Source organism: Camponotus floridanus, unplaced genomic scaffold (genome assembly GCF_003227725.1).
Source record: "Camponotus floridanus strain SB8 unplaced genomic scaffold, Cflo_v7.5 scaffold19, whole genome shotgun sequence".
NCBI lineage: Eukaryota > Metazoa > Arthropoda > Insecta > Hymenoptera > Formicidae > Camponotus > Camponotus floridanus.
The window spans coordinates 2,181,927-2,208,810 of record NW_020229314.1 but is presented as its reverse complement, the minus strand read 5'-3'; the positions used below and the strand labels follow the sequence as shown (position 1 = coordinate 2,208,810).

General features: G+C 33.0%; 1 protein-coding gene across 11 annotated transcripts in view; it reads left to right on the top strand.

Annotated features, from left to right (window-relative positions):
* LOC105248174 (TLD domain-containing protein 2) overlaps positions 1-26,884 on the top strand; it is a 124,019-nt gene that overhangs the window by 60,949 nt on the left and 36,186 nt on the right. For 5 of the 11 annotated variants that reach the window (XM_011252864.3, XM_011252816.3, XM_011252847.3 and 2 more), the window contains exons 2-4: positions 16,477-16,545; positions 18,216-18,322; positions 25,681-25,769. In XM_011252864.3, the coding sequence (XP_011251166.1) occupies positions 16,477-16,545; positions 18,216-18,322; positions 25,681-25,769 (265 nt within the window). Of the gene's footprint in view, positions 1-16,476; positions 16,546-18,207; positions 18,323-21,606; positions 21,982-23,136; positions 23,389-25,680; positions 25,770-26,884 lie in introns of those variants that run through there. The other 6 variants (XM_011252889.3, XM_020026439.2, XM_011252823.3 and 3 more) reach the window with 4 other exon arrangements.

Genomic DNA, 26,884 nt, shown 5'->3' with positions numbered 1-26,884 from the left:
AATATGATAAAAGGGATTAATCGTAAGATAAAAATAAATAAGATTTTCGAAATGTTCCGATTAAATCGAGATTAAATTCTGGCGTCATCCTGTTTTCATTCAGTATTCCAACTGAAAATAACGTGACGTTTTTATTACGAGAAAATGGAATTTTCGACACTTTAATATTTTCACGCACACAGTGTCCGAGAAAATTTCATGAAAGTTCCCTCGTTGCATTGCGATCTCGCGATTTCTCTACGAGAGACTTATTCGCGGAAGTCATCGTGAAAAGTGCCGCCAGTTTGCCTTCACAAGTCGCTATAAAATTTATCAAGCTTGCGGAACCGAACGATTATTCCGATGAACATACTTGGCGAATAATCGAACGTAGAAAGTTCCGATTTTAATTGCATTACATAACTCACGTGCGATTTCTCGAATATTATGCAAACTTGAAAAAAATAGATCTTATTCTATTTATAAATTATTTGCAGGAATTTTATTTTAAAAATAGTCAACCTTTTTCGAAGAGAAAATTAATTTGATTGATGGACTAAATTAAATTCTCTCTCGCATAAAAAGTTTAGCGATTCATTTCTTTTTTTTTTTTAAAGTTTAACTATTATTGTGTATTGGGATTTTTTTAAGTTGGAACAAAATAGTTAATTAAGCTGAAAAATAATTTTAAGATTTAATTGATCTGAAAAATAATTTTAAGATTTCTTTAAAAGACATTATGCACATAATAATATGTATGTGTCTATAAAGTTTTATACATATTCCGTTTTTATTGTATTTACTTTCTATACGTTTTATTAGTGTGTATATATTTACTATAAAATGCACTTAAATTTCTAGCGAAACGCTAAAATATAAAAGCGGAATATTTCACGCGATAACAGTTTTCAGAAATCATAAACAATTCTTATTTGCGCGAATAGCATTTGATATCGTTTTTCCCCGTACAATAGAACCGGAAACAATAATCACATTCAAATCTCTCGTCATCGTTTTTTAAATTGTCAACACTCCGTTAACACATCGTCTGATAACAACGTCTACAAATTTATATTATTTAATCAGCATTATACTGATGACATTTGTTTTATATACAACTCATTACGATTCTCATTGTTAACGCATTGTTATCGACATTAAAATTATGCGTTAAAAAACAACTTAAACTTCAAAATTCGAGAGATCGCGGCTTTTTTAATTAGATTTATTTTTCCGTAATTTTAACATAGAGGAAATAATTATATTTTTTTATAATAATAAGATAATAAGATAATTCATCCACTGTTTTAATCCTCTAGAACTACTTTTCGATTGACACATTAATTAAAAGCTAGAAATTAATTGCCTAAGGAATTAAAGAAATATATTTCGGTTTATTATACATTGTTCGAAACAAAGAAATGTTAATTTCAACGCGATCATTCAACGTGTTTCTTTTCGTAATTCTTTTTGACATTTTTTGCGTGAAACTCGCGCAATTCAAAAAATTCGGACTCGTCAGGATGTCAAGATGGATCACTCGAACAAGGATGCAGGCGAGCCTCTTTGCGAATCGCTCAAACCGGTCGTGAATGTCTTAAAATAGCCTTCCCTTTCGTTATCTTTTTTCCTTTCGTGGCTCCTCGCCGCTTTTCTCTTTTCAAGCAAAGAAATGTTTTTCAAATACGAAATATTTTAGGCTTCAATACCTTCTCATTAATTGCATTAATTACATCTCGATGCGTGTAATTATATTTTATATGTAATCATTCTTTTTCTTTGAAATAATACAACATTCAACAATTTTGGGATGGCACAATATATAACTTTCCAAAGCCATTATCTTATCACGCGCTTTTTTACTTTTGAATTTCATTATTATTTTAATTAAAACAGTCGCGGAACATTTGATCGTACAATAGCAGTAATTTACGCAGACGTCTCATTTTTCGAAATTTTGTTTTAATTTTTTTCGAAGTGTAAATATGTGATCAAAGATATCATGTATGCATCGGATATTTACGTAGTAATTACTTATACAAAGTAGGTAAATTACGTACATAAAAGCGAATACGATATCGAATCTTGAAGGCAGATGTTACACATGTATTTAAATACATTGCGATATTATATAATTTGCAAGCTCCTCCAATCGTCTTTTTATAAATCGAAAATTACCGAGTGTCATGTCCCGTTTTGCATTTTATAGAAAAGGTTTTGCATAATCGTATTTGCAATCGGTTATTACTTTTCTTTCTCTAATATCTTTAGATGATGATTATGTATTTTATTCGAGGATCTTATCGCGCTTTGGCCACATGTTATGCAAACGACAACGATTATTGTCACACAAAATATCAGTGCTGAACTCGACGAAACGACTAGTCGCTTCGATAAAAGAGAAAATGAAGCATTTCATAAACGCAAAAGATAGAATATTTTTAATGTTTTTGTTAAAAACAATTTTTTTAATAATCTTTACATGATTCTGAAATTTTTTAAATTAAATTTTATTATTAAAAAAGAGCGTTTGTTAAATGGAAGTTTGAGATTAAATGAAAAGAATAGTTTTGTAATTTTTACTAATATGCATTTAGTTTAATAAAATTGTAAAAATCTTTTCTATTTGTTTATTCTGATCTTAATCATAGTGTACAAGTGTATAATTTATTGAAAACTTAGCTCACCACGTCATCGATAAAATTTAAAATTATAAAAAAAAAAATCAAAAAATCTAATCTTTTATCAAAATCTCGATAGACGAAAGAGAGAGCTAAATAGCTAAAAAAAATCTCATGTTAAATAATTAATATTTTCTTACATTATATTTTAAAATGTTCGATATTTTTGTCACATTTTAAAACACGAAATACAAGAATGTTCTTGACGGATAGACGAGCGATTGACAATGCTATCTTAAGCAGTTGTCCCATTTATATCGTGAGACTCCTTTAAGCACGCAAGGTGTGTCCTTATGCGTTAGTCGCTTGCGTAAAGTGCGTGCGACGCAGTTGAGTGAGACGGGACACGCCGTTACGCTCTGATTCCACCATTTCTGATTATTCCGACGTCTTTTATGGCGATCCGAGCAAGTACACGGCATCCGATAACGGCTTTTAAGTTAGTGGCCTCTTCGGCTATTTTTGCCCCCTTTTTTATTTCACCGGATGCGAATTTTACAGCGTCGCGAATCACATAAAGCGCGCGTAACACATCATGAACAGATTAAACTTTCCATACGGAAGTTATATCGACCGCGATTCCGTCATATTGGTACACGTCCGACCTGAGGCGCACACGATCGTTAATAAATTTTGATAATTGTCTTATCTGTAACTACTAATTGGCAACGATCAAAATGAGTACGTTTTTATTATATTTTTGTAGTATTGGGGATTTTTAATAATAGCTGTAGTGATTTTTATTTTTTTAAAGCGATGTGAAATTTGTGGAGTCGAATATACAGAAATAAATACATACGCAACATCCACTTTCGTTTCGTGCCGTTTTCAAATTGAACAGTTTATAGAGCCGGAACGTTTCAACGAAAAATAAATATCGCAGCAGCGGTAAAACAATTTTAACCATTTCGGCGTTTTCCTCGAGTTCACGTTGACGCGAGTATATCCGCACTGGAGAAAGGACCAATCCTCGCGAGATGCCGGACGAAATTGTCATCAGCGTTTGTTGGCGCACGTAACAAACTAAAAGTTATTTTTCTCCGAGGAATTGGTAATTTAGGTCAGAGTGTTGCGCGAGCACGGAAGTAAAATCGCTCTTAAGTACCGCTCCGCTTAATCATTAGAGATGAGAGAGAGAGAGAGCCTCGCGTGCGTTTAAACTTCGTAACGGCATCTGCATCCTAGAAACGAACAGATGTTTTCGGTCGATGATAGAAAATAAGCCAGCGAAAGAAGTAGCAAGAACTATCGAGGACAGAGAATCTGAACATATCTTGCTGCGATAAACTGCAACTTAAATTAAAAGATATTGCAATTTTTATACTATTGTATATAAAATTATTTTTATAATTATTTAATTTTATCTTTTATTTATATTTATTTTGAACTTTTATAATTATTATATATTTTAATTTAATTAAATATTTATAATTATATTAATTTACTATTGTTTTATTTATTTTTTTTTATTTAAATTTAACTGTAATTTTTTTCTATACAAATTTTTTTCTATACAAGCGTAGCTTATCTCTATGCATATGGTAATTTTTAAAATTTTTATTTATGTCTTCCTTTTAAATAACTCATTTTCGTCAAAGTCATTATCATTTCCTGTACGCACCTGTAATTAACCTCACTGAATTTTTGATGAGTTTTTTGCCCCTCTCTTCGGCTCGGAACCAGTTTCGGGCCGCGAAATGCGGTTGCATTTGCATCGAGCGCGGATAGGAGAAGATACCGAAGAAGAGAGACGCGAGCTAACGAAATACATAAACTCTCTCACGTGTCTCGCGACCGGTAGAACGAGCAGGTACGAAGAGATTACGCGATATCTCATTTTTACACGTTGGACAGGCCGACTTTCTCAGGGACGGGTGTAAATCGCGAGACGCATCCCGCGAGACACGCGGAACACGATTCTCATCCCGGCGCTTTATCCCTTTAAAAATGCAGCTGCGACGAGAGAGTGCTTTAACGACGGCGTGTAATAACGTGCAACTTTACTGGAACGACAAACGCAGATTACACGTGAAACAACAAACCGATTTAATAAAATAGGAAGCGTATAGGGAAAGCGTAAATAAAAAGAAGCAAAGTCACCCGGCAAACATTATTTTAAAGACCGCGCGTGTACCTCTCTCTCAGAGCGTTATAACATTTATATAATTTATAATCCGCTGAATATCATTTTTATATTTCGTATTACCAGCCACTCGAACGTTCTACTTGTGACGCAAACATTAGCGCTTAGAATAAGTCGTGAGTGTCTTATCGGAAGGATCAAAATCACATTGTTGCCGCAGATTGAACATAATCGCAATTCCTGTTTATCGTTAATCTTTAATAGATTTTTTAAACAAGAATCGTTAATAAGACTTTCTTATCGTTAATTAATTTCGACTCTTACTACGAATTATCCTCAGATATGTGTAATCGATATCTGAAACGGTGGATGGGAAAAACGCGGGATTTAATTTAGATTAAAGCGCTCGGCTGGCATGCATTTGGTATATCGGCGTCAATAATCGAGATTATCGTGGACGATAGGCAGGCCGCATCGCGTTGGAGTTCGGCCCTGCACCTGGTTTGCACCGGCATGATTCCGACTGCGGGGACTATTAGAAAGTCGAGCCGCCTGTTACGAATGCGGCGAAACACGCGGGTCTCTCCGAGCGAGCGAATTTCATAACGAATGGCAGCTCGGGAAAACGCTCGGGATCCGCGTCGCTGCCACGAAATCGTTCGTGCTTGGGCGCTAAAAAAGAGGGGGCAAAAAAATATAGCGGGAAATATGCGCTCGCTCGCGTATTTTTCGTCCGCCCTCGCGCGTTTTTATTTAATACGTCGTCGTCGTTTTTCGAAAAGTTGCCGGCATCATAAAATGGAAAAAGCGAAAAGCTACGCCGAAGAAGATGGGGAATTAGTTTGCTCGCGAATAATGAGAGAGGTGTCTCTGCAAAATTCATTTCAAGCGAGCTAAATATTTATATTCGTCGAATATGCGATAAGTGATATTTTAAGGATACGTCAAATTGAAATTTTAAGTATCGCTATTATTGCAGTATGAATAATTTTTTTTCGAGCTAAAATGAAGAATTATTATTAGCATTGCCCCTGTTGGTACTTGTGTTTCATGCGCAACAATTGGTTTCGCGAATTCAAAGAAGAATAATGAGAGCGCGTGTACACATGGTGCATTGTTGTAATCGAATAATGACGATGGATGACGTCATCGGTAACAAACGGCACGTTCGTTTGACGCGTGAATTTCGCGTTTACCGGTACGTGGCTATAAATATGTATAATGAGAACGTCGATGGAATTTTTTTCCTGCGGTCGATTAACTGACGTATTTGCGTAAAAAAAAAACGCGAAACTGATGACGTCAATCATGATGCTATCGCGAATGTAAAATCCGCGTTGATTTTTTATCTCCTTTCTGCCGAAAAAAATTTAAGGAGAAAATGCGAAATTTGACGAATGCGTTACTATGAATGCGCATAAGAATACAATGGACTCTTGTGTTTTACGGTTTAGCTTTGCCGACAAATGCTAACGATTAACGGTACTTACTCAATCGTTTTGCGATTTCTTGCGAAAGTCGGACCGAGTCAATCCGGAATCGAATAGGTCTCGCTGTTTCAATAGTAAGGATGAAGTAATCCAGCTTTCGCAACGCTTTCAGAAATTTATATATAACGATATTAGAATTTTATATGTGAAAATTTGTATTCTACATGTTTCTCACGGTGGGGCAATTTTCTTTTCCGAACTGACGTTGATCATGGAATTTGCAAGCAAGAATCTAGATGAGAATGCTCGATAAACCGTTAACTGCATGCAAAGCTGCAAATGATAAACAATTTAGTCAATTAGGAACAACGGAAACTTCGAGGTCGAAGGGACCGCAAGATGACATTGATTGCCGAGTTAACTGACCGATCTCGGTAATTAATCTAAACACTGTCATTATCGCGCTCTCGCGAACGATAATTCGCACCATCCGCGATAAATCGCGACGATAGCCGCTGTTTCTACATCCTATTTCTACACGCATTTGTGCGCTCGTATCCGATGGTTGTTCCTCGTCGTCCGGATTTGTTTTGCAAAACGTTCGTTAAACCTGGCCGCGACCCAGACTCTGTATCTTTCCTTGCATCTCGCGAATGCTTGGCAACCGATACCTCGATCGGAGACGGCACGTCGAGAATAAGGCGCCAAAACAACGCAACAGCTGCTGTTTGTTACTTAATAGTCGAAGCAGTTAGAGCGTTTGTCGACGGGATGGCTACCTTCGACGAGAACGAGTTTATGACGCCGTTTGCGACGCGAACGCACTTTTGCGTCGAGATGCAATTATTCTCGAGCTTTAATCCGTTTTCCATTCTCGACGTCGCCTATTTTCTAAACGAGAAATGGAATTTTCCCTCGTAACTCTATATTTCGCTCGACGCGAGACTTTTCTCCCTTTTTTTTTTATATAAATCGCTCGATGTAATGATGAAAAATGCAAACTAAAATTCCATTTAATATCGATATTTATATATATTTCAAATCGAATTTTTTTTAAATCGAAATTTATATATTTTTGTGTAACATTGTACACATAAAGAGTTCCACATTTATCACATCTTCTTTCGCTCGCCAAATTCTTGATCTTTAATTTGGCATTTGGATTTTCGTTTAATGAAAATATCTCACGACGTAAATTTCTAAACAGTCGCAACAAAAAATTGAGTAATTTCTGCGGACTAAGCTCTAAAAAGAAACATGCAAACGGTATTAAAATCTTACTCTTTCTTCCGGATATCTGGCAAATGAAAAACGAAAGCGAATAGCAGTAACTTCATTATGTCTCGTAATACATTCACTTTTCGCTCGCGGCAAATCATTTATTTTGCACGCGGAAGTTACAGTTAAACGTCGTCGATTAGTAAGATAGAAAGTGAGTCAGCGATTGATAGCAATAATTATGTATCTAATAATATTTGACGAGCTGTCAAAGAAGAGATTAAAAAATTGTTACACGGCTTGGAAGGTGACAGCACGGGAGTAATTATCACACGTGAAGGATTGTCGTATAATCATATTAAATTTTTTATTTCATTATTGATAGCACTATAATTTAGCGCTGATCTTTGAACTTTTGTTTCGCAAGAATAATGAGAAAGTGCAATTTAATATACATGCCGTTAAAGTAACATATTAAATATTTTTTTAATTATAATTCATGGTGTACTTTATATTATTTTGCATCAATATTGCTAATTTATTATAATTAAATATTATAAGATAATTAATATTAGAATTAATTATTATTAATTTCTTATATATGATCAATATTATATATAAAGAATATTATTGAAATATAAAAATTATATAATAATGGAAAATTTTTATATATATTTAATTATATTATAATTAAAAATATTCTCCTTCACGATAAAATAATTTTCACTTTCTTCTATAAATGTTAGGTCATATTGTGCCTCAAATTAGGTCATTCAATGTGTCAAACAATATACTCGTTTTTAATGTTTGGTCGTTCTAAATTTTTTGCGAACTCGTTTTTAAATTTTTCATACACTTGTAACAATATTACAACACACGAGTGCACCGCATTGTTTATGATTTATGATTTTGTTATTATCGCATAATCACGGCACGTGACTTTGCGCAAAACGCACCGTAAAACGTAGCCGGGAAATTAATTCCTGCATTTAATTGCCATTCCAATTTAATAGTCTATTTTATCGATGAAGGTCGCGATTTCGGCGGGTGGGCTTTAATCAACGGAGTGGATATACATGGAACCGTCCGCCGGAAATCGCGCACGCCAAATAAGTCGATCACCTCCAAGCATTGCTCGCTGTAGATGGTATTACGGATCGATAATGCGCGTCGATTAACGATACGTACAATGAGACATGCATTTAAATTGCGCAGCTTTGTCGATATACGCGCTGTGAATATGTTTAATACGAATATTTCTTTGTTTCAAATTATATCGTCCTTGAAATTATATCGTCTTATCGCAACATATCGTGAAATGGCTCGATACGTTTCGATAGATCCTTGAAAAATTCCCAAAATTAGGAAATGCTATAATTTTGAACTTTGATATTTTTCAAATTAAAATTATTTTGTAAAAGAACTTTTTAATATAGTAAATTTTGAATTTTTATTTTTTGTGCGATGTTAATTAATAATTAATGTTTCAAAAATATTTGTAATCAATAATGCATTTTATATATTTCATTTCAAGAGTTTAATTAATTAACCGACTGTCAGTAAACTTCATTTATATAATGATACAGTAATTAATTTAATTAGTTATTACATTTAATTTCTTGATACATTTTATAGAAAATAACATAATTACATAATTATTGTAGCTAGAAATAAAAAGTTCACGTCTCTCTCACGTATGACGAGAAAAAATATTTGATTGTCTCAAAGAATCCAATGTGCGTGGCGAAATAGTTTCTACTTAATGATATTTTTCTTCGTACAATCTTCCGATGCAAACATAAGAGTGTTGTTTTGACCTCGTTTGCCAGTTTCTTTTTGAATTACTTGAACTGTTGTCGATTAGGAAGCTAAGATGCCCTTGATTCGCGTAGTTTCAAAGCGGAAATTTATATATCTTCAACGAGAAACGCACTGACAATACACGATTCGAATAATTCATTTTGTTTATTTATATTCAACGATCGCACCTAATTTACACGAGGATCTATTCGAGAGAAATATCAGAGAAAAAAATAAGCTTTGTTAAATATTTGTTCTATATACTACTATTTTTTCAAGACTTATCCCTGAGAATCATTATTGGCGTTTTATTTTCAAAAAATATTTATTTGAAAATGTACAATTTATAATTATTAAGAGAGAGTAATGCATGTGTATATAATCGAAAACAATTAATGTAAATTATCGACTTACATTATTTATATATATATATATATATATTGAATGACGCTGACGCATTATACATAGAATGTAAATTGTATAAATCAAGTTTCAATGTAAGAAGATCTTTGGTATCTTCGTGAGAACGAAATCCCCTGTTGCGTTTCTCATTTATCTTCTCTGCTTCCGTTTACGATTATCGGCAATTCTGCTTAATTTGTAAGATGATAACACGAAGAGTACATTGCACGTCTCGTGCTTTACAACGGAATTTCCACGTTACTTTGAATCACGGTAGATAATCAACAAGGAATCCCGTGCCATATTATTTAAGAGCGATTAGAATGTTAATTGCGGACGAAAGAATTGTCTGTGATGTATGAGAAAATAATAGCCATAGAACACATTGCATTTTAGAAGAGGATGTTGATTAGAAAGCAATTTGATATCGTGTGAATTTGAAGTACTTATTTCATAAAACATTCTAATAAAATATTATTATTTTTTACATAATTAATTGCTCCCTTTTTAATTATATATGTCTATTTTGTTTCAACTATTTTTAATGAAAAATTAATCATATATAATTATATATTAATTAACTAACATATCTACTTAAATTTTTTTACAGTAATATTTGAGTATCCTATTTTTGCAGCCGTGCGTGATTAGGCTTGTTTTCAAAAATAATAATTTTTACGTAATAGTTTAATCAATCTTTCATTCCCAGAACGATCGACGTTTCGAATAACATTTCCGCGAAAGTACGGTACATTACGTCGAATTACATTATACGGGCGCGGTTACGTCATAAAGTAACATTGGCGGTATACGAAGCGGCACAAATCGAGTTTATCCTTTGCGAATTCTCGGGGCCCGATCTCGTTAAAGCAACGCCGACAGCCGGCGAAATTTCCATCTCGGCGGGCAACATTGTCCCGAACAACTCGATTGCTCCGTACACACACGTACCACGCTACTTCCGCTCTCTCTCTCTTTCTCTTTCTCTTCCTAAAGTTTGTCTTCCGATGACGGAGTTTGCGGCGTACATATATCGATCCGTCGTCGAGGACGACGGAGATTTTATCCTTGCGGGTTCCGAAGTGATCGTTAAACGAGTCGAACGAAGGGGAAGAACACGTTTCCTCCCGCTGTTGCTCGACGGAAACACCGTATTTGCTTTGCCGGCTCGTTAGCGAACAACCGAGGGAAATCCTCGTCTTGGTTTTAATCGAGTCCGTACATACCAGTGACGAATTTCTAATCTCGGTAAATGCATCGCGATTAAGTGCGATTAACGACATTTCCCATCTTATTGTTAAAACTTGGGCGACTCATCCTTTCGATACGATGATAATTAAATAAACGTACGATTCATCTTTTCGATACGATGATGATTAAACGTACGAGTCACTTTTTCGATACAATAATAATTAAACGTATGAGAACATACTGAAAACAATGATGGAGAAGCGGATGCGCAATAGTATGTTGCTTCATGAGGTGTATAAATCGTGGACGACGATATCGATTGATCAGCGGGCTGCAAAGGAACATTACGAAGCCGCTATTATTATTTAGAAGAAAAGAAACATCATATAACCGTATAATAACGACATTATCTCCCGACGCTGGTCGGTATTATCTCGTCCACCGGTGGAATATTGTTTATTGCCTATAAATCTTGCGAGAAACTCCTTCGAGTCTCCCTCCCGGAAAATAATAACGCGCGTCTGGAATAATAAAAGATTTTTTACGATTGCCTATATTTGCGGAAAACGAAGGTGCATAACGAAGTCTCGTAAAATGCCGCGAATTTGGATCGCATTTTACGTTCGATTCGGATTCACGAGACGAGGTGCGCGATGTGTCGCGAAAGGAAAATCATTTTGGCGCGATGCCACGGTCTTGCCAATTTGGCGACGCGGTGGATTATAAAATATGGTAATAAAGTAAAATCAATCTACGCGTATGAAACTTGGCGATTTATTATACGATGGGAATAAACGCACACGGCTCACCAGTTGCGCTATTTCATGCGTCGCTTCGATAAGAATTAAAATGTGTAATTTGAGTAAATGTGTAATTTGTAATAAACCCAATTCTCGACATTCTCTTTCCCTCTCCCTTTCTCTGAGAATGCATTTTAGCGACACGATTCTTCTACTTTCACAGAAAAAAAAGGACATTCTTGTTTTGAAAATATATTTAGTTTTAATATGAAAATCTTGAAATGAAATTATATTGCGTTAATTTAAGAAAAATATAATTGCTTGAATAATTGCTTACTTGAATGAAGCCATTTTATATACTTCAATCAAGAAAAATATATTCTTATGATTTAAGATTTAATTTTCTTGAATGTTAGATAGAAAATAATATTTTTAAATCAAAGATTATAATTTTCTTAAAGTAGAATTAAATAATTATATATTCTTGAGATGACAATTACAATATTAAACTGAGACTATAATATTGTTAAAATTTAAAATTATTAAATTCTTTTAAGAAGATTATAAATTATTGGGTATATACAAAACAATGAACGCGTTAGTTTAAGTATATAAGTTTTGATTTGGCATTTATTATTTTTCTGTGTTGATTATACATTCGTACAATTTATATATTTTCTCGAAAAAAGCACGAGTGTAATTAAAGTAAAATTGTCTATATCAATTTCAAAGGATGCAAATATGAGCAAAGCGGCATTTTTTAATATTATCGCGCTTTTTTCCTCTTCTCATTGTTGATAAATGACGCGTCACGCATCTCTCGTCGAAATGAGCGATTACATCGCGTTACGAAATAATTCTCGCGCGATTCCGTTCGAGTAATTAGCTTAAATCTAATTGTGATTATCATCGTTTGACGTCGCTCGATTAATATCGACAATGACTCGTCCTCGCGATTTCCTCACATACGTCATAGAAAAGATCCCCGTATCGATTATTGCGTATCCGATAGCGTTTAAAGCACGGCGAGCCATCCGGAGAATACAGCGGACGCGGGTGATCGCAGGAAATGTTGAAATGTAACGCGTGCTGTTGCGTGCCACCTTTCTCCCTTTCGATGGAAGTCTAAAATTCCATCGCGTATAGGAGAAGTGCCTCGTTTTTTCTTTTTTTTTTTTTTCGCTAGTCGTTGCGCGTGATCTCGGTCACGTAGTACGCGACGCGACTGATGCGTAGCTCGAGAAATTGTTTGTCGGTGAGTGTACCGTCTGTTACTACTGTGACGGGTCAGTGGCGGATTCAGGATATCTACTCCCTGGGAAAACATGGAAAATCTGGAATTTTCAGAAATTTTCATTTCCTTTGTACTTGGAAAAATCAGGGAATTCTCATGAAACTTTATTGCAACTCGAGAAATTATTAAAAAAAATTTGTTTTGGTATTGTAAGCAATCTCGGCAACCTACTGTTAAAATTATGAATTTTATATATATATTTACCTTTATATGGTCAATGAAATATTCAGCATATATTCTTTATATTTTAGTGTTTAAAAAAATGAAAATATATTATGCAAGTGTTAAAAATATTATGAAGAAAAATATATTTGCAAATCTAGCTCAATTAATTAAATGGCTTTGTCTTTTTTCTTCGTAGTAAAAATGATTAAAACGAGTAAAAATGATTAAAAAACGCATATTATAAAAATTTATTTTAAAAAATTGTACCAAAAGATTTTTTTAATATTCTTTTTATTTAGGAGATTTTGGGCAATAATAGAACGACTTTCCCTGGAACGTCAGAGAATTTTCAAGGAATATTTTTCATAAGATTTGAGAATAGACATCTTGGGATTATCGCGCATACATGAAAGTCGTTTGATGAAATACGCGTCTCGGCACAAGGAGGTTATCTTGAGGCCAGTTCCTCTCACTAACGTAATATTGAATTACGACACGAGAAAATGAAAAAGAGACGCAATATTTATGAATGCTGAAGTTTTTTGAGAAAATACTTGACTAATAAAAAAAAATGTAATTAAAATGATATAATTAAAAATTATCAAGATTATATCTTATTGTTGCTCTCTTATCGGTATGATAGATATAATGTATTTTGCTATCATTCCATTTTTTATTATCGCCACAATATATGAATAAAACTATCAAGCTGGAAAAATTTTAACAATGAACGCCTGCAAAAGTATTACTCTGTCGGTTACATTGTACACATTGGTTTGCAGTTGCCTACTTTTAGGCGCTATTAATCGATCGTGACAATCGAAGTAAGATAAATGAATAAGTATTTTTGAAATATTAATCGAGATTATATTATCAAAATTTATTACATAATTATTTGTATTATTTAATTTTTTTATTATTACTATTATTATTAATCACTTATTATTATTACTTTTATTATTACTCATTTATTATTACTATTTATATCGCTACATATAATTCTAACAATTTTAAATAATTAAATAAAAGAAGAGTTTAGAAAGAGAGTTTAGAGTTTAAATATTGTGCTTGCAGATTTTGTACGAATTCTTATTAAATTCTTTAAATAAACAGTACTTTGAAGAAATTTCTCGCTCTTTACGCTCTTAAAAGGGTTGGAGAGGTTTCGAATTTACGTATCGGCGAGTAAATATTTCCGAAGGCGATTGCGTTTCAATCGTCGTGTTTTGGTTGGAAGCTAGTTGATTGAAGACTTGGCCTTCGCGGTTTATTATTTATATCTTCGATGGTCGAGAATTCGCAATAGCGGTTTATTAATTGTCGGTTTCTCGTGAAAACTCCCACATCGGTTTTCACGAGTGAATTATGCGATATCTCATCGCGTGCAAATCGACTACGTTCTCGGCAAACATCTTGGCGACTTTCAACTCCTGCTGCGAAAAATCGCGAACATTACCCGCGCAACATCGCGAAGTATTACGCAAATATTTGTTTTTTGGCGAAGTAATGCGGCGAGCGTGAAAGCGGCGAGCGTTTAAACAAGAATCATCGCGAAATTGTGCCAAAGCTATTTATACCTGTCCACCTATATATTTATCCAGATCGACGAAAACGTCGCGCGTTCGTCAGGTCGCCCAATTAAATATCGTTCGATAAATCATTTTATTTCCACTCGAAATATTGCGCGGTGATATTAATTTTGCTGGCCTTCGGATTATTTTGACGGCTAATTATTGACACATCGCGCGACCAAGCGCAGTAATGCAATTTACATTGCCAAATTGCATCAATAAAATATAGCTTTTCGTCGACAAGTCACAGGGTTCATGCAACTTTGTGCGACTTTGTTTCACGACGAAATTACATATAAAAGAACAATGTACGATACGTAGTTATTTTTGGCTCGTTTCCGTATTCAAATACACGTCACATAAAGTTCCGACATTTGTACTTTTTAAAAGATGAAATATTTTCTCAATTTTCTTTGATGTGTACGTGCGCATCTTGTGCTCATCTTTTGCCATCGAGTTTTTTCTAAGAAGCTAAAATATTGCATTAGCGCTAAGCTGAGATGACCGCGATTCTGAAAGCTTTCTTAATTTTTTACACAAGTTTGCAGTTTGAAAGAATCCAAATTTTGATCGCTTCATTCATCAGTAAATAATTTGATTCTCTTCATCTGCTGTTGAAGGAGACAATACATTTTTTTTCCCGCGCTTCTCTTCCTCGCAGTGTAATCACATCGAAAATACAGGAAAATCTGACAGTTGTATAACAATAATAATTTGGCGGAAACTCTCATTTTAAAATAAAAATAAAATAAAAATTACTTGCCAACTTTACTCAATAATTAAGCTTTTCTTAGAAGATTAATAAAAGCATTTCTTATTTATTTCTTTTTGTCTAGTACTTTTAGGAGCAATTACCTTAAATGTCAATTCTAAAAGATTTTTATTTATTTTGTATTAATTAAAGATCAGTCCGAATTTAGCAATGAATGGAAAATTTACGTGATTTGATTACACATCGAAGATAAATCTATAAGTTATATTTTATTGAGAGAAATGTGCAAATATACGTTGTCTCGAGGAGAGAATGAATTTTCTGGCATCTGATAATTGAGAGACGCTGTTTCGAAGCGCGTCCCTGGTAACGAGCAAACTTGCTAGGCCGCGCCAATGTAATCAAATTAAAATGTCGGATGTAATTAGCGCGGGCAGAGACATAGCACCTCCCATGAGCGCACGCAAGTGCACGCAGTTGTTACTTCTCTCAAATTGACCGAATCGAGTGCAGTTGCCGTCCGAAGTGATTGCGGTTTCATGATTCGCACGGATAGCACGCTCATACCCCTCAAGAACGAAACCTAATGAGACTGCATCCAATGGAATGTTGCACTGCTATAATTCGATATCATTTTCGCGATTAATTTAATTTATATACGCCTAATTGTTCACTGCGAGTTTTCTTTTGACGGAAAATGCTTTTTACGCAACCCATGCTTATTTTTAATTTAATTTCAGTTTTTGCGTATGCTAAAAAAAAACATTCACGTTTTCATTTAAATGACAATGTTATTACGGTAAAACGAATATTTTATTTAAAGTAACGTTACGGTGTTAATGCAGATTTTTATTTAATAAGGAAGAATTTCGAATTGTGTAATTTAATTAAAATTGGTATAAACGAATAGAAATTTGTTTTTCGAGCAAATTAAAAATTATTAAACTGCAAAAAACATTTATAATCGCATCTTCGTATATTACAGAAATATCAAGCATGTAAAGTTTATTAAATTCCGCGAGAAGTTAAAATATTTTTAAATATTCTATATGGAAAATTGTTTCTTCGGGAAAAATATTACTTTTTAAGCATACGCAAGCTTTCTTCTTTTTTTGATTTAATTATAATTTAATTTTTTTAAGCTCTGCTGCGCATGTAGATTGCATGTGTTCTCACCACCCTTGTTTTGGATTGTTTGTTGCATCTACAGGTCCAGGCGAATGTCTCAGGATGTCACCACTTCGAAATCAACGGAGAACCTCTCAATGTCGTATTACAGGTACGCAAAACATGCACATTCATCTTCATTTTATTTCATTTTCTTGGACTTGGACGGTATGAACTAATTGTAAGTATCGTAAATAATTCTGATCCATTATATCGTTGATATTTAGATTATATCATTACGGAATATTTGTACAAATAAAAAAAATATAAATTGTACTTAAAAATACTAGAAACTAAAATAAAGTTCTCTTTAAAGTTTCTCTTTAAAGTTTCTCTTTAAAGTTTCTCTTTATTAATAAATAATTGAAAGAAATCTCGATAAATAAATAAATTAAATATTAATGAGTTTTTCGAGAATATCTTTTTATACGATAAGAAATCTATTTAGCGATAATATTGATATATATATGCATCTCTTGATATTTTTATTAATGTACGCATTTTTAAATACGTGTTCTGCAAATATTAACCGATAAATGACTTTAAAAGAAATTAATTGGAATATTTCGACAAATTTGACGAGTGAGTTATTGCTATTTACAGAATAATACAAGTTTATTCACCAGATTCATATTGATATTTCATTCATGTTCGTCTTCTTTTTTTCCCTTTTTGTTTTGCGAAGCATTACGCTATATATTCAGGTCTATTCGCAGAAATTTTAGCGGATTTTATCTTTGTCGGCCACGCGTCCGCAAACTACTCGACTTATGGAGGTAATTCGCACGATTCGCATGGTTCGTTGCATCGTGAAATTGCGTGAATCGCGTTTTGTTATGGCTCAGCAAAATTGCCTTTACACTTGAGTATTTTACAAATAGTGCCGTGCCAAACTATTAGCGTCTACCTATCTACCTATCTCTAGCTACCTACGCATACGTCCCGCAACATATATTCTGCGAGAATAAATCGCGGCGAATTGACTCTTTCAACTTTATTTTCGAATTTGTATTAGCGATTTGATTCCACATTTCAGAAACGTAAATTGTAAGTGGAAATATTTATTCATTGGATAGAGTATTTTGTGTGCTTGTTTTCATTGCGCTAAATTCTTTTACGATGTTAAATTCTTTTACGAAATTATCATAGTTGATTTAAAATATATATACAGGGTGTTTCTTAATAGGTGCGAAAAATTTTAGGAGGTGATTCTTCGTCGAAAATTAAGGGGAATTTTTCATATAAACATTAAAAAGTTCTAATAAAAAATTGAATAGGGATTGCTAGTTTCATCTCCTTGTAACAATACGGCAGGCTGAAAAAAATATTAATAAATAACCTTTTTATTAGTAGAAAATATCCACCTAATTTCATTTCTTTAACTTGTTCCAAATTTTAGAAAAAAATAAAAACCTAATTTTTACCCCCATTTTTGGAGGAGTGTACTTCACAGAGAAGAATGTAGAAATATAGTTTATATGAAAAACCCCCCTTAATTTTCAACAAAGAATCATCTCCTGAAATTTTTTGCATTTATTAAGAAACACCCTGTATATATATATATGTTTTAAAAATTAATATATCGTGTTATTTTGTGGAAATAATGAAAGATTGATTTTTAAAAAAATGTTTGAAATAGATTGTCTGCATCTCGATTTATTCACGTTTTATATCTCTTTCAATCTATTTCTGCAAATTTCCCTTTGCTTAATCAAATTTGTTGCACAACGAGCTCAGCTTATAATCGAGAAGGAATTAACGATCACGTTTACTCTATTACAGGAGCAAGAGCCGTAGCGTGGATCATGGATTTACAGCACCCTTCGATTTGGATTCTTTGCGGAACAAAGTTGAAGGACGCTTCGAATCTGTGGATAAGCTCGCGAAAGGTAAGCATACGTTACTTTTATTAAGTAATTAAAGCATAATTAAATGTTTGCGTCGGATTTCTATACGAATGAATCTTATGTTACATAAACTGCTTACATATGTTATCTCATTTAACTAAACAAATGTTACTAAAATGATGGAATCATTTTATCAAGGATATCAGTCAATCTTCCTGTAAATAAATTATAAAAAGATCAGATATTAATCAGATATTTTTCTAGAAAAATATCTATATAAAATTATCTATAAAAATATTATTTGAACTTGAAAATGTTTATAATCGATCGAGACTATATCTAGATCGTATGTTATCTATCGTATAATTTTTGTTGCACGGTGGATTTAATATTAAGTAGCTGTGACAGCTTTTTATTATCTTCGAACGATATGCCTCCTCGTGAAATATGCTCTTTCCCCGATAAATTCAAGTCAATGTCGCTCCGTCGTAAAGAGATCGTTTAATAAAATGCAATATCCGTCAATGTCACATAGAGAAGATCCGCGCGTCCAATGATCCGCGACAGATCCGATACGGAAGTTCCGGGCAGATCAGTGAATTGGAGAGGCTGACCATGATGGTTCTAGACCAGACGAAGGTCGGGAATCCGGGCTGTTTCGAGCCGCTGTTGCAACCTTACTCGGGCGAGTTACATTGACTTACTTTTCTCAAAGTGGTACGAGTGCCACGTGTGATCGATCGCTACATATCCCGCATGTATTTCGAATCGACGTGTTACCAACACCGGCGCGTTTAATGGAGAACCTAATGAACATTAATTGACGCACGAGTTTAAGAATAAAGTATAATGGTATGGTAATTGATGAAGCAGCGTTTCGATGAACAGTACGCCGTGAAAAATGAATAAAATTATGGACAGTGGCAAAATACGGGTGTGTAGGTTGTTGCCCGCGGCTAATTTTTAATCGGAATGAATAATTCAGGAATAATGAATAATTTATTCATTCAGTTTAATGTAATCGAACAGGATGCGGAATGCTGTATATTATTAATCTTCGAAAGTATATATCTCTGATAATCGAAATATGTATTACATTTATCGATCAAGATATATATATATAATTATTATGAAAAAAAATTATTATTATAAATTTATTATTTATTACGAGAAAAATGAAAACTTGTAATATTTTGTAACAATTTTGTAAATATTTATACTAGTTTATATACATTTATGATAATAAGATTAGATTAGATTAGAACTTTATTATGGGATTATGATTTATTTAACATTTATTTGCTTTCATATGCGCGTGTATTGTAATGTTTATAATATTCATTTGACTTATGATGTTATATTTACATTTTTATGACACGTATAGAGATACATTCGCGCATTTCAAATCACCTCATCGTGCCACGCTCTATTTCTCGTATATGAAATTGCCACTGAAAATTTAGATTCTGTTTCGATGGCCCCGCAAGCAGTTTATTAAATTCGCTTCAAGCATGCGAATAACCCAGATACTAGTGCGAACATTTAAATCATTCTCCGTACATATGCGCACGCGCGGGTGTGGCTTTAATAGGAGCCGAGGGTTCACCAAGAGGGACAATTGTTTCCAACTATCGCTAGAAATTTATCTCATTACCCGCGCCAGCCGTTTGCAGAATTATACGTCTGAGAAATAATTCGGTCAGCAGAGAGTCTAGTTTTCCGCGCTGAAAGTAATACAATGTTCTCGTATAATATTAAAATAAAGCTCGGAAAATAATCGCATAAATTTATTATTATTATTATTATTGAAAATTTTATTTCATGGGATTAAATTAATCCGATTATAGCAGCTCAAGGTAAACCACCTGTTAAATATTTATTAAATATTTCCTGCTGCATTAATCATTTAATTTCGTTAATGCTTTACTGTTATAATATCGATTACATATTTAAATTTTAAGATACGATTATACACCAAAATGATTCCACAAGAGAAAAAAATTGGGAGGAAAACTCGAAAGTGGCGAGATATCCCGAACGCAATGCAAGCTGTCGATTACATTGACGTTTTTATTGGAATCGTTTCTGGGAGTACATATGCACATGTGTGTGCAGAGCTGTTTACATTGTAACGACACTGGTTGCGCATAGGCTGTACAAACATTTATTTGTGATTATACCGAGTGCACGAACATCAAATCTGCGAAGCTATGAAAGTTTCTCGGAAACCGGAACGACGAAGGAATAACCCGACAGAGATTTATTCGTATTAACAAACACATTCGCCGAATATAGTCTTAACTTTCACTTATCCCGTTTGAATTTTTTTTAAGGTTTTTTTAAGGTTTTTTAAGGTTTAAATTTTTAAGGCTTTTTAATTTTTTAAAGGTTTTTTCTCCTCTAGTTTTCACAGAAAAAACAGAATCTATTTTATGACTAGATCAAATAGACGATATATTCGATCGTTTTTAGCAATTTTGAGATGTCATTGCAATGGAAATAGTTTGACTATCAACAAGTTAATATAACATATTTTTAATTCGAAAATATAATTTCATATTTAAAGTGTAAGGACAACTCAAATATAATATTTTAAGGAAGAGGTCACAATTATTAAAAAATTATTTATATGTATTATAAAATTATAATATTAATAATAATTTTTTTTTAAAACAATTAATTATTATTTAGACTCATATAATCATGCATGGCATTTCATCTTGTAAAAGTGTAAGGTTGTTATTACAAATTGTCTCGTAAAATTAGTATTGATTATTATTCATTCGTGCATGAATTTAAATGTGAGTGGTAATAAAAAATTTTATTTCTTTCTGATTCTCTCATATATTGTCACTACAGTTTAGTAGTTTATTTGCCATGTGACGATTAACGATTCTTGAATAGCTCAAAAAGAATTATCTAAACACTCATTTATAGGCCATTAAATTCTTCATGTTTCTTACATAATATAGTCGCGTTTGCGCGAAAATTCGATCAATTGACAAAAATAAAATCACCAAATCATTAAAATATTTTATAATAATCTATTTAACAATTGATAGACTATCATTTATTCGCAATTCATTACGACGATAATAATACTCGTAAATATTAATTCGCAAGAATTGTGCGAAGTTATTTCGCAATATGATCGATCTACTCGAGAACCGTTCGCAAATAAATTCTCCCAATCAATTACGCGATTTATCGGCTCCGAGAAACGCGATCGAATAGTCCCGCCAAGAATGACGTCAACCAGATCCATCATGGCGATCAGCTGCGCGGATCGGAGCCGCGACTGAAGTTTATGGTTATTCGTAAATTGTCAAGTGCGCGTCAAGTTGTGCATCTCCGATCATCGTCAGCATCGTTCGAACTCGAACAACTTGTTACATCGCGGTTGTTCCTCTTGCACATTGTCTCGATCGGGGACTTTCTCATTATTTTTTCGAGAGTACGCGCGTGTTTATTAATCATTCGCGTAATCACGTTTGACCTCTTTCGCGCAGTTTCAACCACGAACGCGGATGACGATTCTGCTGCGCTCGGCCGAAAGTCGTGAGATCATCGTAAGCAACCGATGTCGAAACCGATGACTTATCTCGCTTTAATTATCATTTTCGTGTGATAAGTGTCAGCTGTTGAGTCAGCTATCGATTTTTCTTGCACAAAGTGCTTTTTTTATTACACTATCAATCTATGTAAGTTTATTCTCAACTATCTTCCGATTCTGTAATTAAATAATACATATATATGTAATGCTAAATGTACAATGACGAGTGTGTGGTTTTTAGAAAATTGGATTTCAAAGTTTAAAATGAATCATTGTATTATGAATCAATAAGTAAACAAGAAATTTAAATTGTATAGATTTTATTATTAAAATTATTAGATTTTATTATTAAAATTATTCTTTATTCAGATTAATGATTTGCTGCAAAAATGTATCTATTTAGAAATTATTTTTTACGTATGATTTTAATTGTTTAAAATATATCTTGTAAATAAAATAATTTTTATATTATTTTCGCGTTTGTTTAAAATATATGAAAAAATTAAGATTGAAAAGAAAAAGCAAGAAAAATATTTTATCTTTACTCATAGTATTTTATCTATAAAAAAAATAAGATTGTGAAAAATATATAGATATAGGAGTGTGGAAAGGAATATAAATATAGAAATTTGATAATTCCGAATCAATTTAAAGATTAATATTAAAAACATTAAAATTTTTGAATAAAAATTTTGTTCACTATCATTTAGCTTATTTTATTGAGCGAGAAAATTTTGAATTTTTTTCAGTTAAAACATACAAGTTTTTTATGTATTATCGGTGATAACGCTCATCGTATACACGCTTGTATAGATAAGAGAAAGTTCCTTATTTGAAACTCTAATTGTAAGAATTCAAGTTTTTTAACAAAACAATAGTTTAATTTTATAAAAAGTTTAAGATAAAATAAAACAACTTTTGTAAAATGTTTTGCTATACGAATATGTTAATTTTGTGAGAAAAATATATTAGTTTTTATAATATTATATATTTTCTATATTTAAAACATATAATTATAATATATTACATGATACATGTATATTTAACAAATGAAATATTTAAATTTATATTTTTTATTTTTATTTGAATTATATGCATATTACGTGTATTAGTTATTAAATGAGAGATAACTTTGAGTATAGATAAAATTTGCGAGAAGCCGAGAAAATAAGAGTCGACAATATATCTGCCACTTATCTGCCAATTAGACTTTGGTTCCGACAACTGATATCTATCAATTACGAAAACCAAGCACATACATTATTCCACTGGCCAATCGAGGCATATTAAACGAATATTACAGAGCGCTCGCGCAAGCGGATCGAGTGACAAACAGTGTTCGTTTTCCGGTGATTTTAAAAAGAGACGAGAAATGTTCCGGAGATGTTGATGACGATGGAATTTAACATTCCAACCATGACAGACTCGCAGTGGGAATATGCAGACTACGAGCCAAATAACATTCATATTTACGAGAAGGAGTTCCGCGACTATGTCGTGTATTACGTGGCGCAAGAAGATTCACAGCTCTATTTGCAGAATTTCTTAGATACAGGTATTCGAAAATTGCGAAAAAACTCAAACGAAAAATATTTATAAGAAGAATGTACGAGATATTCCACGTTACGATTATTTATCCGTGCAATAAAAATTTCTTTAACTTTTTGGACTTTTTTATCTCAAATATAATCTTTTGTAAATTTTATCTTATCTCTCTTTTAACAAGTATATAAAATTAATTTATATTTAATTAGCAAATGTAGAAATAATATGTACTTTATTCCGTTATTTTAAATTGTAATAATAATTAATAATAGTTATTAAATTGATAAATTATTTTATATTTGATTAGAACGCTTTGCCAGATTCATTATATTAAAAGAGAAACAATTACAATTTTATTTTTTAATATATTACGTTTTGCTAAAAATTAAGATAAAATAATTTTAATATGCAAAATATCAAGATATAATTGAAACACGAAGGAAAAAATGCCAGCAGGAAATATGACAGCAGTATGTATTTTCTCCCCAAAACTTTTTTATAAAATGAACACATTTCCCGTTGTTAAATTTAAACAGCGTTAAATTAAATAATGATTTTAAAATATTCAGAAATTTCTTTCGAGTTAAAATATATTACATGTGTGAAAAGAATGAAAGCTTTTTAAGAATTTAGTGAAAAAGTTATTTTGGTTTACGTACGTCTCATTTCTCAATCAACCGCTTCGATCAATATTAATTAATTTCACACGTGTGAATTGAAATTATATCTGCGCTCTCTGCACAGAGGGAAAGAGAGAGAAAAAGAGAGACGCAATGAAACGTGCAAACCTGTAAAAGTGTCAAGTCCATATATCATATCGTCGGGCTGGATAAAATAACATTCCATAGTCAGCCTGGAGATTATTACGCAATAGCAGGAATTGAATGCCAGTTGAAATTGAGCAAAGTGTTTGAATCATTTATCGACGGCCATGGAGAAAAACAAATCTTTCAGATTGCTCTCATCGCGCGATTCTTCGTTACTCTTGTCACGTTTGCTTGTGAAATACAATAGAGAAAATCTATTTATTATTTCTCACGATCGTCGCTGAGAATAATAGGAACCGCGGCCGTTTAATTATGATATGTGAGTAATCTGACATTGGCGTTTTTAATAACTCTTGTAATTATAACTAATTACACTCAAAGTATCTGCATGTTCTGCGTTTATTTTTAAAAAATAATTACTTCAGTTTCGGTAAAATACCTTGTCTAAAATTCGTATATTTTATATTAATAAGAACACAGTTTTTTTAACAGTATTACATTTGCGGAAAAACGGCTACGTTAAATCGAGAGAATACTAATTGCATTCATTTTTTAAAAAAATGATAAAATAAATTCTAAATGCAACGTAAAACGGCAAAAGCATCACGCTCTATTATCTTTTTGTCGCGCATATTCTGGTCGCGATGCTCTGATACTGAACTGTGAGTATTTAAATTGACAATGATTAACCGCGTTTGTCTGGCGCGCAGCAAGTTTACCCCCTGGAATGACTTTTGCGCGAACTGACACGTGTTTGCCGCTTCGTTTATCATTAAGTCACTGCGATGCACCGGCACTGAGTAATGCAATCAGATAGGCGGGCCACAAAAATTAAATTTAATACGCTCTTATCGCTGTAAATATGTTGAACAATTCATTATCTCGCGTTTCGCGGTTGTTTTTTCCCTTTTCTTAAGAGAATATCGATATTGAGACGATTGACTCTATCGCGTCAAAATTCGAAAAAAATTTGCTGTTCTTGTCAAGAACAAATTTAATTTTTATAACGTCGCATATCTTTTTTTATATATTTTTATTATTATTTTATATTACTATTATTATGCATTTTGTTAAAGTGAAATTTATTTATTATTACATTAAGTGGTTATCGTGTATTATCGTAGTATGCTAATAATATATTATGTCTGACACAGTAATTATCTAAAAATTGTCTGAACTTGCTGGAAAAAAAAAGGAAAAATATAAATAGATATCTGTTATATTTTTTCTTTGATATTCTTGCATATTTTTAAGCTTAATATCATGAATAATTTAAAATAGTCTGAATTTCTTTCTCTCAAGATTTTTATAAAATTATCAATCAAGTGTATTCCTATAAAAATTCTTATAAAGTAATTTTTATAGATGAATTTAATTTAAGTCGTAAAAGAGAGGGAGAGACATATTTATGATAGGGAGGAATATCTACGCAACTCAAACTAGTCAAGATAAATGCGCATATTACATTCAGAGACATTTTGTTTATCAACATACTGTTCAAGGATGTGACGATTAAATCTGCCTTTTATGCACAGATTCCGATAACGAGAGCAAAGATGGTTCCACGACGCAGGAGAAGAAGCACGGTCGCGTCTCGCAGCCCATCAACACCATTGCCTACACGGTAAGTGTCCCTATATCTACATTATACGTACGTTAAACGCCATAATTGAGTGCATATTAAGCTTTGATATGCAACCATGCACTTGCACCATTTCAACGGGCAATCGAGTGTCGAGACAAGATGATTAGATGCCAAGGAGAGCGAACGTGACCTTTGCTCGAACAAATAAATATCCTTTTTAATACATGAACTAACTTAACGTAATTGTTTCCGTGTCATTTCAAAGGAAAATACCTCATGATTCATAGCCGATTCTCATGTATTATCTATTCCACTTACAAAAGTTTACCAATATAAAGGTATAAAGGTATATCATGTAAAAGATCATTTACATAAAGTCGATAACCGAAACGTGAATAAAAATTGAACATAAAATAACAAGCGTTGCGTAACATCATAAATCTCTCAAAGAACGTAATCTTCTTTACGTAAGCTAAAATTCCCCAGTACGGTATTTTTTGAAACCGTTATGTGACTACAAAGAGATGATTGCATAATTTTCCGAAAATTTTCCTACGTTTTTTACAACGATAATATCGCTGTAAATACATTATTCCGTTTGAAGAAATATTTGTTCATACTAAACATATCTAAAAATGACGTAGCGAATCTAATCGAACTCGTGCAAACTTTTGCGCCAAAATTGTCCCAAAAGAAGCTGTACAAAATGTTAACGGGAGAATCCGGGGGGGCTGGCCGCGTGCTTCGGTTGTCAAACCACAGTTATCAACGCGAAACGCGTGTTTCTCGATACGAGATATTTTGACATGAATTCCAATTACTTCGCCTGGAGCCAACACACTCTCGTTAGCGAAATAGTTCCTTCCTCGTGGGTCGCGTTCGTGGGGAAAGCTCGGCCCGAGTTCGCAAGGATCGTGGACATCCGCTATACGTTTTCTCGGAACTTCGTAGACGCGGGACGACACGAGATGGCAACTTGGGTGCATCGCTGGAATTCTAGAACGATGCATATACATGCAAAGATCGCGGCTCCTTCGATTCTCGAGGCGACACCCGTTTACTGGCCGGTACGTCTTGCGTTAATTTTGAGTTTCGATCTTTGACATATCCGATGTTTAGACCATTCGGTTCTTATTTTAAAGGATCTCGAGTAT